This window comes from Schistocerca piceifrons, chromosome 6 (assembly GCF_021461385.2).
Source record: "Schistocerca piceifrons isolate TAMUIC-IGC-003096 chromosome 6, iqSchPice1.1, whole genome shotgun sequence".
NCBI lineage: Eukaryota > Metazoa > Arthropoda > Insecta > Orthoptera > Acrididae > Schistocerca > Schistocerca piceifrons.
Genome location: NC_060143.1, coordinates 322,678,183 through 322,694,426, shown reverse-complemented (window position 1 = coordinate 322,694,426; position 16,244 = coordinate 322,678,183). Strand labels below are relative to the sequence as shown.

General features: G+C 38.2%; 1 protein-coding gene across 1 annotated transcript in view; it reads left to right on the top strand.

Annotated features, from left to right (window-relative positions):
• The window catches only part of LOC124803296 (lysine-specific demethylase 3B), a 147,223-nt gene extending 133,183 nt beyond the window's left edge, over positions 1-14,040 (top strand). The window contains exons 8-15 of the mRNA XM_047264478.1: positions 1,380-2,723; positions 3,749-4,030; positions 6,216-6,431; positions 6,519-6,938; positions 7,716-7,955; positions 10,457-10,751; positions 10,900-11,216; positions 12,911-14,040. Of these exons, the coding sequence (XP_047120434.1) occupies positions 1,380-2,723; positions 3,749-4,030; positions 6,216-6,431; positions 6,519-6,938; positions 7,716-7,955; positions 10,457-10,751; positions 10,900-11,216; positions 12,911-13,324 (3,528 nt within the window). The 3' untranslated portion in view covers positions 13,325-14,040. The remainder of the gene's footprint in view (positions 1-1,379; positions 2,724-3,748; positions 4,031-6,215; positions 6,432-6,518; positions 6,939-7,715; positions 7,956-10,456; positions 10,752-10,899; positions 11,217-12,910) is intronic.
• The last annotated feature ends 2,204 nt before the right edge of the window (positions 14,041-16,244 follow it).

Here is a 16,244-nt window from a genome sequence, read left to right as displayed (position 1 = left end):
TGGGAGCTGTGAACGAAGAGACCAGCAATATTACGAAGACATGAAATACATGCATGGGTCACGTGGGGAAGGACTCCCCCCCCAGTATAACTCAGCTGGCTCTGCGCATGTGCGAATCTGGCAGCTTGGGCGCACCAGAAAATTTTTCCCACGTAGCATCTGGCTACTTGCTGCTACTGCTCATACAGCAAACAGCCACGCTTCAAGTAGCCAGGAGCGGGAGGAAGGCACTGCTCATACGCGAATTCAGCTCTGCGCATGCGCACGAGCCTGCTGGTAACTGCTCATACGAACCTTTACAGTCTATAACCAGTGTATGGTATGACAACTGCCAAGATTACAGAAAGAGAACAAACATTTCAATGACCAGACAGAAAGTTCATAAAGTTGTGAAAAAGATACAAAATGGCGTGAGGGCATTTAGAATCTGGCTCACCCACTTCACAGTCCAACACTGTGACAATGCAACCCCTATGCCATTGATACACAGTCATATTCAATGCTGCACATCTTGGGCTTGGACCATTCACTATTTATGTTTTGCTTCTTTTTTCACAGTCCAGTACACCTTCCTGTTTTCATGATCAGTGTTCAGTTTTTGACGGGCTTGGTACTGGGCCATCTTACCACTAAATCTGAGTGGGGTGTGATGAGGAGGTTCCCTTGTGAGATAAAATGGGTAAGGTACTCATGACCTGTCACTCTTCTCTATGGTAAATAGCCAACAAATTCCCTCAACCTCTCAAAACGAGTAACTCTTCTTGGTCCATTTAAAAGGTTTATTGATCTTCAGCTGGTATAAAATATGGCATTCAGTCTACCTTTGATAAAAGAATATACTTTTGTGCTAATGTGAGAGTAAATTTTTTTGCTAGAGGGCTGAGAAATACAATACACATTCAAAACCATGAAATTATATTATAAATATATTATAGTTAATAGAAAATTTTTAGTGTACAGGAGACTGAAAACTGAAGCTTCTGAATTCCTTCACCTACTTAAATGGTCAGTTGACGAAGGGTTTGTAGTGTCTTTTCCTTCCACTTCCTGTGTATATTAAATCTTTCTTTCTCCCCTGTATTCGCTTTGAGGAATAGTTATGATTCTTAGAGGTGGGCATTAAACTATATTTTCTGTTCCTATTTCAGTGGTTTGTAAGTAGAATCTTTTGTACCATACACAATCTGTCTGGCAGGCTAAATGTGACAGAAAAAGTGGTGTTACTTTTCAACATTTAATGACTAACATTAAGAGTTTAGTTTGAAATAATGATAGCTTATTTTTGAACATTATAGCTGAGTTTTCAGATGTGTGTATGAGAAGGGAGTGGGGGAGGATGGAGGGTGGTGAAGTTTGATTAGTGTTCTGATTTTTTACAGATTCCAGGAGGAGTCCAGGAACCCAGTCCTCCCATAGCATCAGCAGCTACTACGGTACAGGAAAACCAAGGTGTTACAACAGTGCCATCTCCAGCTGCACCAAGTCCTGCAGTCAGTCCTGCCCCTGGTACTCCTTCACGGCAGCGGCCACCGAGTGCAGCAGACTCTGAAAAATCCAGTAGTCCAGGACCCCCTACAAGGACTTACCCTGTACATAAACTCAAAAAAGCATGGTTACAAAGACATTCTGGGGAAAAAGGAGAAGCCACATCATCTGTAACACCACTTGTTAATGGACATGCCAGCTCCGAAGGTAATAGTGGACCTGGGAGTGTCAGTTCGGTGACTTGTGGGCCTGGAGCTGATTCGTCCAGTGGCTCAGATGTGGACAGCCGTGGTCGCACATCACCTCCCACCCCTCCTGCTAGTAGGCAGCGTAGACCACAAGATTCCAAAAGGAAGAAGCCAGGTGCAGGGAAGAAAGTAGATTCTCAATTGGCCGATGGGGATGTTGGCAGTGCTGGTGAAGGGGAAAGTGCAGACACATCAGAGAAGGAGAGGGAGAGAGTGAGGGGGAACGGAAGTGGTGGTTCAGCTATCCCGACAGTTGTAAATAGTGACGAACCGAGAAAGAGAGGTAGACGACCCCGTCCTGCAGCTTCGGAGTCCCCCTCAGGAGGTGCGAGTGGTGGTAAGAAGGATGAGAACTCAGGTAACTCTGGGTCAGGAACTGGTGGATCAGGTCAGGGTAGAGGATCGAGGGCACAGGGAGGTGGTAGAAAACCACGTGATGGTCCCCCTGCTCCTAGGAGGGATCCGCTAAAGAAACCGCCCGTAGCACAACTCAAGAGGACAGGTGAAAGTTTCCTACAAGATGGACCTTGCCATGAGGTTGCGCCAAAGCTTGCGAAGTGCCGCGAATGTCGTTGGACTCCCAGCCAACGGTCTCGAGATGTTCCGAACATTTTCTGTCGCTTTTATGCTTTCCGACGATTGCGATATACCAAAAACGGACAGTTAGCTGCAGCTGGATTCTCAGATCCACGAGTTGACCCTGCACCAGACGATCTGCGTTTGTGGCTGCCAGACCCGTCCGATCCTCCGACAGATTTAGATTTGGATATGGCAAAGATTTTGCTGGAAGAAGTTGGAGATGAGTTCTGCAAATTACTGAGACAAGAATCTGATTCTGCAGCTGCTCATTCTTCAGGACCCACACCTGTTGCATGGAAGAGAGTAGTGAGAGGTGTACGTGAAATGTGTGACGTTTGTGAGACAACACTGTTCAACTACCATTGGGCTTGTGCAAAGTGTGGCTTTGCTGTCTGCATAGATTGTTATAAGGTAGGAGACCATATTTTCTTACTTAAATAAAGTTTTTATGAAGCTTTAGAAATCTATCATAAACGTTCTTGACTGAAATGAAATATTTATTTGTAATGGTTACTGGTGTCTATCAGAATAGGACCGTCTTCAGACCATTTATACCATGATGGTAGGTGGTGGTGGTGGTGGTGGTGGTGGTGGTGGTGGGTTGATGTTTATGGAGCCACACCACTACCACCACCACCACCACCGTCATTGTAGAAATGGTCTGAAGATGATCACATTTTGACCAAAAAGTGTAACAATTACAAATTACTATTTTATTTCAGGCCAGACTTTGTTTCATCCATTTTTAAAGTATTTTACACAGACAACTGTTTTTATCCACAAGAAATGTCCTCAAAAGATGCTTTTATGAAAAATTGCTACTCCTAAATTATGGAAACTGGTTGTTGCAGTTGTGCTCAGTTAACAAGGAAGCCCTTCACTACGGACATTTTTGTTGGTTCGAAAGTAATGTTAAAAGTACTTCTTGAAAATATTCTACGTATGTATTGTGATAAATGTTGTCTGTGTTGTCATTGTTGGAAAGATTCTAACAAATCGAAAGTGAAAACAAATATCAAAATAACATCCCATACCTATGTCGTCATTGATTTTCACATAACCTTAGAGTAAATTCTTTAGTCTGCAGTAACGTAAGAAACACTGAAAATTTATCAGGATGTTTGTATAACATCTATATCTTCATTGCTGTGGTTGAAAATAAAGTTGTTGACATGCAATATTTTATTAAAGATTGGTACCATTCATTTCGTATTACTTATTAATGCTGAACATACAGCTGTGGTTCCTCCAAATGTTGTTGTTGTTGTTGTTGTTGTTGTTGTTGTTCTTCTTCTTCTTCTTCTTCTTCTTCTTCTTATTATTATTATTATTGTTATTGTTATTATTTCTTTGTGAATCATGATCGCGAAAGCATTTTTGGTAGATTCTTAACTTCTTCTGGTGGTAGATTCTTAACTTTTCCTCTTATGTTACAGGGACGCAAGGCGGGCAAGATCCGTCTGTGGGCAGAACTGGGAAAGGACAGAGATGATTTCTCTTGGCTGTTGTGCACAAATCGCCAGGGCCATGAGCAGGATAAATTAATGCTAACACAGATCATTGCAAGTGACTGCCTCACACGTCTTGGGCAAGATATGCATCGTGAGAGGGAACGCTGGGGCCTGACACGTTGTTCCTGTTCTGGTAGCCAGCCCCGTGGTAGAAATTCTCCAGCTAATGGTTCTGCCTCGGCAGAAATTGCCAATGGACTACCCAAGGTGAGCATGAGCATAGATGTACTAGAACCATCAGTATGTATTCAGGTATTAATACTCACCAAATAGCAGATTCAGTATTATGTTGTTAGTAGTGTGGGTAGTAATCTCTTTATGAAAGTGATATGACAGAGTACAATGAAAGTCTTATGTGGCGTGTGAAGAGTATATACTTCATTAGAAATATGCCTAATGCTCAAGATACACTAAAAGTTGTGGGCAACATCACTTTGATCTATTTTATCAGTGCAATAGGGGAAGTGTAAGTTTGAAGGCTTAACTACTGAGTATTTTGTTAATCGAGGAAATAATTGTGAAGTAATTCACAGGAGAAAAAATAGTGGAAAATACTTTTGAATGTCTTGTAGCTGTCTACATTTGGTGGCCATTTTATGAAGAAGAGATTGATACGAAGTCATGGATGGTTTTCTGAGGAGACTACTAGGTTTTAAGCATAACATGCTCCACATTTGACAGTGCTCAAAGTTTTCTGTTGAGCTGTGTGGGGAAGGTTTCATGTAGTTCCAGACATTTTGCTTAATCTGCAGGTCTGTCTAGTTTGTTTATCACATCCAGGAGACAAATTATGTAGAAAAGAATCAAACATTTTGTGGTATTTTCCTCTTCGTAATACAAATAGCTGCTGCTTCCATTATACAACTAAAATAGAAAAATTGGGCTTAAAAAGACAGATCATCAGTACATACAGAAATATGGGTCAAAATTATAGTTATAGTTGTTCATCACTGTTTGAAAACTTTTTCAAGAGGATAAATAATTGCGGTTAATGTTCTAAAAATAAAACTGCAATAGGCTCCTTTACCTTGTGCAAAAAATGTGCTATGAACAAGCTGTCCAGGAACATAAGTTTGTAAATTATTGAAGGGTGTGATAAAGCACCACAAATAGTATTATCTGTAGTTTACTTCCTATTACAGGACAATTGATGAAGTTTTATGCTAGTCTTGGATCGGTTAAAGGAATTTCAGATTGTAAATACTGCAATGAAAACAACATTTAGTATTTTAGTGAAAAAAAGCTAAACTTGTGGTCTACCTGTACCAAGTGAGTTTACTTGTATATGAACCAAGGAATTGTCACTTATCCAGAGCTCTTCTAGTTCATCATTTGTCTGAACTCATTGACATATCCTCATTTTACATTCTGTACATATAGCATTGCGGAAATGAGTTTTAATTAAAACTTTAATAGGAATGTGGTGGTGATCCTTTGGAATCTTTGTAGGTGAATTGATGGAACAAAACTCAATTATTTCATTAGAAACAGACTTTATTGAGCTTGAAAAGTGTACAATGAAAGCCAGCAGTGTTGTGCTAGTGTTCATTTTACGTCCTGTGTGCACATTCTTTTTTGATTGGTAAATTCATTTTTAAAGAAGTAAATGTAACTGCAATTGGAAGAATACTTATTTAAAAAGTACATTCAGTGTGTGGACAGTCAGAAATACAGGGTAGTGAGATAGACATATGTTGATAATTATGCAGTTACTTCATTACTGGATATGCATGTGTGGCAATCTATAGGGCACAAAAGTTTTTATTTGGTTATTACTGCTTGTATATGATAGTCTGTAAGTCTTCTTCTTCTTCTTCTTCTTCTTCTTCTTCTTCCTCCTCCTCCTTTTCTTACTTATTTTTATATGTTAGTGGCACTTCCTTTAACTACCTTAACTTAAATATACTAACAGTTGTTTCCTTCACTTGGTCAAGAAATTGTAGTCGCTCTGGAATGGTTTTTTCCTCCTGTAGTGTTAGCAGAAGTGCCAAAATAAGTAAAACCAGGGGCTAGGGCAACTTAAAATTAGTTGTCTGCACGTGTTGCACCGAGCATAGTTCAGAAGTTACACTTGAAAATATAAATTTTGTCTGTCTTGTTCCCTTTCTTTTGAGGGCACGCGGTGCATACTCATTACTTGCTGCACTATATTTACATATTGTAGGGTGTAATTTTCTTCTTTGACAGCAACATTTTTATGCAAAAAATAGTATTTCCAAAGTAAATGGGTGTTTCTAATTTGCATTGAAGTACGATTTGGGTGTCATACGTATTGTTCATGGTATTAACTAGTTGCAAAGTCTCATCCCTTTCTCCTCTTAAATCGCTCAATCAACCTCGAATCCATTAGCAACGAACAGCAAACACCCATTTCAATTGTGTATTCTTTTAGGATGCGCAGTTACGAGTAGAAACGGAACCAAAGGTAGCAGTAAAAATGGAACCGAACACTTCAGTAAAAACGGAAGCCCCCAATGGTGACCTCCATCACAGTGAGACCGATACACGTCACTCAACAAAGAATTTGATTGAACAGCGGATCAACGAGAGGTGTACTCTAGCTTGGCTAGCTGAGTTAGCTTACATGAAGGAAGAGCTAGATGCTTATGTAAGCCTCACTGAGGTAGCATTAGTAATGTAACATTTACCAATATAGTGTACTGCATTTGACTTTCCCAATTCTTTTTCTCCACAGCAAGAACCTTCTACTGAAATGAAGAGGGAGCCAGGTTCAACAGATGCTAATAGCAGTAAGCAAGAAGTCAGTGGAGATGTGGGAAAGAGAGAACAAGGTGTTGAAGATGGGACTTCATCCAGTGGTCGAGGACATTCGACACTAAGAGAGCTGCTCATACGCCCTACAGGTGGAGGTAATGGGAGTCGTGCACCATCTCCTGCCCCGTCATCTCCTGGACCAGTACCACCTACTGAAGAAAATCGTCCCGCTGCACCAGCACGCTCAAAATATATGCCACGTCAGCATAAGGGACGCTCGTCAAACTGCAAATTGGAGACTGGTTCTCCAGATTCTTCTCCACCACACACGTGGTTGTGTGATGGTCGTCTGCTGAGGCTGAACGATCCTTCGCATAAAGGAAACCAAAAAATGTTTCAGGTATTTAAATTATTTTATCTGAATAAGAAATGACTGTGTGTTTGCCTTTCACTTTGAATTATGAAGGAATACTCCTTGTACATAGTAATACTGACTCTGACCAACTGTTGTTCTCTGTTCCCATCTCTTCTTTGGGTTAGTATGTTGTAAGATAATTCAGCTAACTTGCCTGTGTTCCTCATATTAGTCATCAAGAATAGGCCTACTATATAATGTATGTGCATATGATGCCTTGCTCTTCATTAAAGTTAATGTGTTTATTGCCCTGTTACTAACTTGCTAACATTGTTGATACATGATGGACTTAGTGAGGTTAGTAATTGATTCTTATAAATAGTCATTCAAGCTAATGTCCTTAAGATTGGCAAACTTCAGACCTGTCAGTTTATAGGATTTTGATAGATGCATTAGTTAAATAAAAGGTTTAAGAAAATAATATAGTACTTGGACGTGGTGATTCCGAAACTGGAAGTTTGAGGAAATGTCTAGACAGGAAATAAAAATGGCTGTGACAAAAAAATTGCCGGGAATTAGGTGAAGGGGTTGTCAGAAGTATGTACTATGAAGGAAAAAAAGTTAAATAACATAAACTAACTCCATTACTCAGATTGATGTGTAAGAAAGACTATTTGTGTATATTTCAGGGTTAAATGATTCATTATTTTTTGAAGGGAAATATATTTGACTTTAATAATTGATTTTTTCTTCCTATAGTGTACTAATACTGATTAGTGACAGTATAACTAAATTCAGAAATGATTTCCATTTTCGTTACAGGAACAATGGAAAAAAGGATTACCTGTGCTGGTATCAGATGTATCAAAGCATTTGGACATGACTCTTTGGCATCCAGATTCATTTGCACGTGATTTTGGAGATGAGAAGAATGATCTGGTCAACTGCATGACGGGAAATATTGTGCCAAATCAGCCGATGAGGCGATTTTGGGAGGGCTTTGAGCACTTCTCACGTAGATTGGTTGATGAAGAAGGAAAACCAATGCTTCTAAAACTGAAGGTAATTTTCGGTATAATTATTTGATTTTGATTACAAACTGCCATCACTGTTGTTAAAGGCTTGAGATCTCTTTGCAGCCACATGTGGAAGTACAATAGTTGTTTTCAATGTATATAAATGTTTATAAAAGGAATTAAAGTTTAGCTCACACTGTATGAATAATGGAAATCTTTCCTTTGACCTATTAATTGGTACTAATCATGAAAATGGCAATGCCATGAGAGACCATCTTTTTGTGTTGCAGCTTTGTATTTCATAACCATTTTGTATTGTGTGGCTAAAGGATACTGTATTGTGTGGCTAAAGAATACAAACACCCACCTTCTTGATCTTGTTTACATGACACAACTGAAATGTTACATTATTCTGCAGATAGTCCATCTTAGATTGTCATGCACAGTTTATTTGACATTCCTGACACGAGTGTAATTGGCAGACGTTGAAGGGCGTCCTGAATGAGGCTCATCTTTAACTGTTGTCTGGCCACTTTTAAACTGTGTGAATCATTTGTAACACCGAGTACGGCTTTAGCACTCATCACTGTAGGCTTCCTGCATTGCTTGGTGTGTGTCTCTAAAGGTTTTCTTGAGTTTCATGCAAAATTTAATGCAGAGATTGTTGCTTCTCTGACTCTGCCATCTGTGCTCAAAATATAGCTATTTCAAACTGTGGATACGTAGCTTATCTGGATACAATTAGCTTTGAAACAGTCTACTAAGTAATCTCGCATTTTAAGACAGAATTCACATCTTACTTTACTTTAATTACAAAATGAAAGTTTTTCTGTTCCCTAGCCGTTACTTTCATTACTTTAATATTCCTATCTGCTCAAAGAAGTGCAATGTTCTTGCATTTTAACAATATATTGAGGCTCCCTGGTTTTTAAGTTGAAAGATGAAAATTTATACTGGTGCCACCTGTGAGTGGCCTGAGAGCAAGATATCTCAAGGCTGTGATAGCATGATCTGGATGAAAGTATGGGCAAACTATTTTGTCATACAAGGCTGTTGGCAATCCCAGCTCGATTAAAAGTAAACCACGCATTTATAAGGTGGGCTCTGTTGAGGTAACCAGGTGTAATGCATCCTTATGCACAGTTGGTTGCCATTTTATGTTGTAGACTTGTTCTGAGATAGCTGAATCGATTTTAAGGTGTCGACACAATGTTTATTCTATTCAAAGGTGTGTCTTTCTAATGTATGTTAGGTGCATGATTCCCTGTGTGTGGTGCAAATTCTGTGCATTATTGGACAATGTCAGCCAAGTGTGATTGGCCTAGTCATAAAGTGTGTATGTAATTATTGGTGTTTTGTTGAGTATTACTGGGGAAAAAGTAAATCAAAATATTGGACAATCCAGAATGGAAAGTAACAATATTTGAAAAGGAAAGTTGCCACTCACCATATAGCAGAGATGCTGAGTTGCAGATAGGCACAACAAAAAGACTTTCACAAAGAAGAAGCTGGCAGTGTGGCTTCAGTTGCCAGAGCCTGCAGGTGCGTGCGCGTGCGCTTGTGTGTGTGTGTGTGTGTGTGTGTGTGTGTGTGTGTGTGTGTGTGTGTGTTTGGGGGGGGGTCTATTTTTGATGAAGGCCTTACTGGCTGAAATCATCTTATTTGTGACAGTCTTTTTGTGTACCTATCTGCGACTCAGCATATCTGCTATGTAGGAGTGGCAACTTTCTTTTTCATAATAATGGGCAAAAGTAAATTAGACTTCAGAGAACTCATACAGTTACTGTGTAAGTATAGATTATAAGATAATACTGAAAGTGTGTGTAACCTACTAAGTGAATAAACTGGAAATTCTTTTTTAATTCGAGTTCTGTATAAAATCTTTGATATGATATGGAAATGTGTGACAGTGAATAAAATTTTTACTGATGTGGATCCAGTTGACCTCAAATGCAAAAATTTTTACTGTTTCAGATAATTTTCAGCGGGTAAGAGCAAAATGTGACATATTATTTTGTAGATCAGATAATGTCTTGAAATCTTTCTTTACATATTAAATATAATAAAATACACCTAAACATCACCACCATTAAGAACGTACTTCATTTCAGAAACAGTCACAAAAATGTTTTGTATCTGGCATGAAATAAGTAGCTGATACTTTGATATGATATTTCATAGGTAACAAATAATTATTGCCAGTCTTAAATGCTGCTGCAGAATTTGCACTTGTTTTGTCAAATATGGTTCTTGTAGTTTAACACCTCAAGCACAGTTTTGTGCAACCAGTATTGGAACAAATCATCTGAGATTCTTTGAAGACTTTACGTCAATTACTTCAATCTCGTAGATTACTAATACTGGAAAGGAGTTAATGTCGGACTCACTAAATTAAAATAGAACTCCACTCCGCTCAGTTCGTAAGCAGTGTTAACATTTTATGCTGGAGAGCCTAGTTTTGAAGAAAAATTGGTTGTGAAGTTGTGTATTGCATTGTTAGTAATGAAATTTGTACCGGATACTAAGGTTTTTTTCTTCTCCATCCAGGATTGGCCACCAGGAGATGATTTTGCAGAGATGTTACCATCACGCTTTGCCGACTTGATGAGAGTGCTACCTCTCTCTGAATACACCCAGCGCACTGGCCGTCTTAATCTGGCATCACGTCTTCCTGAATGTTTTGTGCGCCCTGATCTTGGTCCCAAGATGTACAATGCCTATGGGTCAGCCCTCCATCCAAAGCATGGGACTACTAATTTACATCTTGATATATCGGACGCTGTGAATGTTATGGTATATGTTGGAATTCCAAAAGATGGAGATAGTGAAGAGCATATTAAAGGTACATCTTAGAATCCTCATTGCTAGCAAGAAATGGTTTACTTTGTTCATTCAGATGTGAGAAGCTATGCATAAGATTACCTATTTCTTTGTTCACCCTCCTGTCTGTGTATTATCAATAGTGGTAAGAATGATACTTTCTCTTGCAGAAGCGTTCAGAGCTATTGATGAGGCTGGATGTGACATTATTATGCGGCGCAGAGTTCGTGAGAAAGGAGAGCTACCAGGTGCATTGTGGCACATTTATAGTGCCTGTGATGCTGCCAAAATAAGAGACTTGCTCAATAAAGTTGCAGTGGAAAAGGGAGTGCGACTTGAACCCCATCATGACCCTATTCATGATCAGAGCTGGTACTTAGATACTGAGCTGCGTAACAGACTTTACCGTGAATATGGTGTTGAGGGATTTGCCATTGTTCAGTGTTTAGGGGACTGTGTTTTCATTCCTGCTGGTGCACCACACCAGGTAAGACCTGTTAAACAATTACTGACTAATACAATTTGGAATTGTGTTGTGTGAATTAATCAGTTTTCAACTGCATGGCATCCAGCTCTTGCTCCAGTTTCTAAACCTGTTTGTTGTGTAATTTGCAGCATCTTGTTTGAATTCAGTAGGATGATGTGTGTGATATTTTTTTTTTTTTTTTTTTTTTTTTTTCCCCATGACAGCACGTTTTAGGTGATTTAATTACAATGCTTGCATATGATGACAACTAACAAATGATTTCTGTGATACTTTGAGCTTTTTAACCGTCTGATGTGAGCATGTGTTCTATAAGCAATGTAACATCCTTGACAGATTGTATTGCTATGACAGTGTATCGGTATCAAAATGTGCTCTGTAACAGCTACAAATTTTAGAAAATTTTATTGCCTTACATTGCAGGAATATTATTCTTCTGTGTAAGATGTGTAGTAAAAAATTGTTCCTTGTGCACATCTGACATGTTGTATAGCTGTGTATTTTATACAGTACAGTGAACACCACCAGATTACGTGCATTTGCATTGCAGCTTTGTGTGTGGGATAGTTTAAGCAAGAGGTTAAGTTATGAGTGTTGCAATAACTTGTTAGTGAATGGAAACAGGCATGAGGCAGAAGGTAACACTAAAGCAATGAAAGTTACAGAATTACAGCCTACATGAGTATGGCTTCATAAAAATGAGACCATCATACAATACAGGAATGGAGAAATGCAATGAAGTAGGGATGTTCTTAATCTTCTTCTGCTCAGGGAATTGAACGGCAATAAATTCATCATTGCCTTAGAGTATCTTTGATATGCAACTAATGAGGAAAGCTACCATTACTCAAAAATTAAAATGTGAAAAATTTCAATGGTTCTCTTGTAATTATTTCATTTGGTGATTTTCAATTCCTTTTTGATCTCTTCAGTGTTTGAAGAGAGAGGCAGTATCGGCTGTGGATTAATATTAAGTTTTCTTCTTCAATGTAAGATACAGTTCACTATACTAATTTTATCTGAAAAGGGGAGAAATCGAGCTGTTTCTTTGGGACCCAGGCACTTTATGCAATAATTTTGACAGTTTTAGCAGATAGGTTTCTTCTCAGTTTTTGGTGTTGCTCAGCAACACTTGTATAGTAATTTTCCAATGAACATGCCACCATTAGACTGTGTTGTTGTCTATTTAATTACAACCCAGGTTTTGGCCTTTAATGCCATTTCCAAGTGATTGACTTTGTCATTAACATATATTGCAGGACTTAAAGCTCAAAATTGGCCATAAATTAAGAAAGATATTCATTCCCGATGAAATGCCAGGTGCAAAATCATCATCTTGTAAAAAGATCAATAAATAATAGTGGCAGCATGTTATATTTAACAAAAACAAGTTTACTTTGGTATATAAAAGATGAGCACATACCAAGATAAATTACCATACCAAGGTCTATTATTTAAAAGACCACTTTTGACATTCAGATAATTTTACGTAACTTTCCCTCTGCAAACGGATTATTGGAGTAATTTCCTGCATTCGGAAAGGGTGAATAATCAACTATACGTAAATAAGTGGTACCATTGAGTATTTAGTAAAGTTACATATCAGATTTTAGATCCAGCTTAGAATACCTTATTAATTTGTAGTTTGTGAATGGAGTTACTGTGTAAATAAAGATTTGTTTACTTTATTTTTTCAGGTGCGTAACTTGCACAACTGCATTAAGGTTGCAGAGGACTTTGTTTCACCGGAGAATGTGACACATTGCTTTCATCTGACTGAAGAGTTTCGCGATCTTTCTGATACACACTCCAACCATGAGGATAAATTACAGATAAAGAACATTATTTATCATGCTGTGAAAGACTCTGTGTCAGTATTGGTGCATGCTCGTGAAAAGATGGAATCTGAAACTGTGAACAAGCGTATTAAGCGAGAACCAGTTTCTCCAAATCGGACATCAGGCAACCGTGGTGATGTGTCTGCAAGTCCTGTAATTCCTAAGATTGACTCTAAGAGTGAATTAAAAGTGGAAACGGAGGATGAAGTGGAGGATGGAGATGAGAGAGTGGAGGAGATGTCAACAGCGTGTGAAGTTGGTGGTGATACTTGAAAGTCTTTGACTGGATGCATTATCTGATCTCACCAATGTGGCCCATTGTGGGTTCTTCTGTATAATTTTTTAATTGTAAGCTGACTGGCTTGGTTGGCAAGGCATCTTTGTAATACTGGATTGTCATGTTACATGTTGTTCCTGTCTGGTCTGATGCATTTTTTCCATGGCACCATTTGTTGTTTGTGAGTCCATAAAGCAGCCATCTTTTGGGGGTACAGAAGGTGGAACTGCAATCCTTTTATGCAGCTGATGTAACTGTGACTGTGATTGATGTAATGAGTACCTTCCATCAGCTGCCTGGACTTTCTGCAAGTGAAAATCATTCATTCTCACTTCACCATAAGTGTCAGAATATTTTTTGGGTTGATCTGTTTCCCATCGAATGCGCGATATAGTTACTGATGTGGTAATATAAACTAGTCAGATAAGCTAAATGCAATATTTAATTTTTTTGCAATATCTAACAGTATCGTGAAATCATTTTAGTAAAATGACACTTGTTTACGTATTAGTTTTAATGTGAACTTTGCTGTCTCGAATAAACTTTTTACGTAAAAACTCATCATAGAAACATTATTTCATCTAATCCTCTTCTGTAATTAATATTTAACTCTTTATCCGTATGACAAAACTGGTGTAATTCGCTAAGGGGAAGTTGTTACTGTAGGTTCTTGAGTCCATGCAGTGTGTTGTATAAAGGCTTTTGTTCAAATTTTTGTTTCTTATTTTTATTTGTTCAGTAGTATTTGCTATACCTGTTTTAGTATCTTTAGAGGTTTCTATATCTACATCTATACTCAGCAAATCTCTGTGAAGTGCATGGTGGAGGCCACATCCCATTGTACCAGTTATTAGGGTTTCTTCCTGTTAACAGTAATGTATGGAGCATGAGAGGAATGAGTGCTTAAATGCCTCTGTGTATGCTGTAATTAATCTAAAACTCGTCAATATCCCTATGTAAGCAATGCATAGGGGTTTGGGGTATTATGTTCGTATACTTTTATGATATTAACGTACAAAAGTGATTTTAAAGAATGCGAAATAATTCTGAAGCAGTAATGTTTAGTTTTGGATATGCTCCATGATTAAAGTAATTATTTATGTCTAATTATGAACCTGGATAAAAATCAACAATTTAGGAAAAGACAGATTGCAACTTACCATAAAGAAGACATATCAAGTTGCAAACGGGCACAGTTGAGACACACACAGCACATACACACAAACAGGTGACCAGATCTTTATATTTTATGATTTTTAAGCTTTAATTACATAGAAATAAGAGAGATTTTGAGAGAATATTGACTGTAAAACTGATCTGAATGTTATCCTTCTGAATAACAAAATCCAACCATATTTTTAACATAGGAAAATAGCCTATTGCAAAGTTAAAGTGTTGTCATTGTGAAAGTAACTTCATTTCATTGTTTCATCTTTAACTTTCTCTTTTGCTGGCCGAAGTGGCCGTGCGGTTAAAGGCGCTGCAATCTGGAACCGCAGGACCGCTACGGTCGCAGGTTCGAATCCTGCCTCGGGCATGGATGTTTGTGATGTCCTTAGGTTAGTTAGGTTTAACTAGTTCTAAGTTCTATGGGACTAATGACCTCAGCATTTGAATCCCATAGTGCTCAGAGCCATTTGAACTTTCTCTTTTCCAAACTGAACATTTATATGCTCTAACACACCACTAATTCAGTCATCCCAACTACTCTCACACCTGTGACAGTAAATGCCGTTGTCTATTTTCAGAGAGCATAAAACAATTTCTGACCATTCTGTTCGTTTTTGTAATAAAGTCACCAATTGTACATGAACTCATATGATGCTTATTCTCACCCAAAATGACACCCTGATTGGTAGAGTATTTACATCCTTAAAAAAGCCAGGCTGTAGTGTTACCAGGCTTTGTCACCAAAAGCAACTTACATTGTTGAATCAGATAAGTAACAACTCATAGCTGTCACTCTCACTTGTTAAAAAATTCTTTTCTGATTTTTGTAGTTAGAAATTCATAGTAAATCTTACTGTAATTAAATAATTCATATCTTCTTGAGAAATTCCCTTCCTTTCAGTTCCATTTAGCAGTCTCTAATAATCCACTTACTGTCTGCTACCAAAACTACCACTGCAGTACAGTATCATTCACATACACTTACCATTTTTCTGCACGGTACCTACTGCATTCCTCTACTGACTGGGGGTTATTACAAATGGGCAAATAATGGCATGCCATGTGTTTACTGTACCAAACAACATGGACATTGGGTTAGACTTTGCATCTGATCATGTAAATAGGTATGGTAGTACTGCATTACTGTCCCAAAGTGTATAATTCTACTTCTTTCTGAATGATGGATATTTTATTCTTAATGACTTGTTTTCGTTTGAATTATCTTCCTAGTTTCATAATTCACACAGGAAAAGACAGATTGCTACTTACCGTAAAGGAGACATGAAGTTCCAGGAGGTACAATTAAGACACTTAATTGGGCCTGTCTGTAACTTAACTTGAATGTGTTAGGAAGTGTTTGCCGAAGTTGCTAGGTTTTCCCATACTTTTTCTCCAAATAGATATTTAGTGATGGGGAAACACATTTGCAACTTTTAAGTAACAATAGAAACATATTTTGTGAATGCTGATAGTGGAAACCTTAAAGAAAACTGTTGTGTTTATGCTCCATTCATTGAGAGCGGTGATATGTGCAAAGACGGAGATTTGTTTCCCTGCTCCCAGCAACGTGGTGACATTTTGCCGCTATGGTGCAATCAATTTTAATGCACCTACTCATTCTCTGAAAAACACTCACAATTTCTCAAGATTTTTATGGGTGTCTTTGTTACAGTGTGGTACTTCACACCATTTGTAATCTGTTTTCCGAAACATAAACAGGACATCACTGTACATTAGCTTTATGGC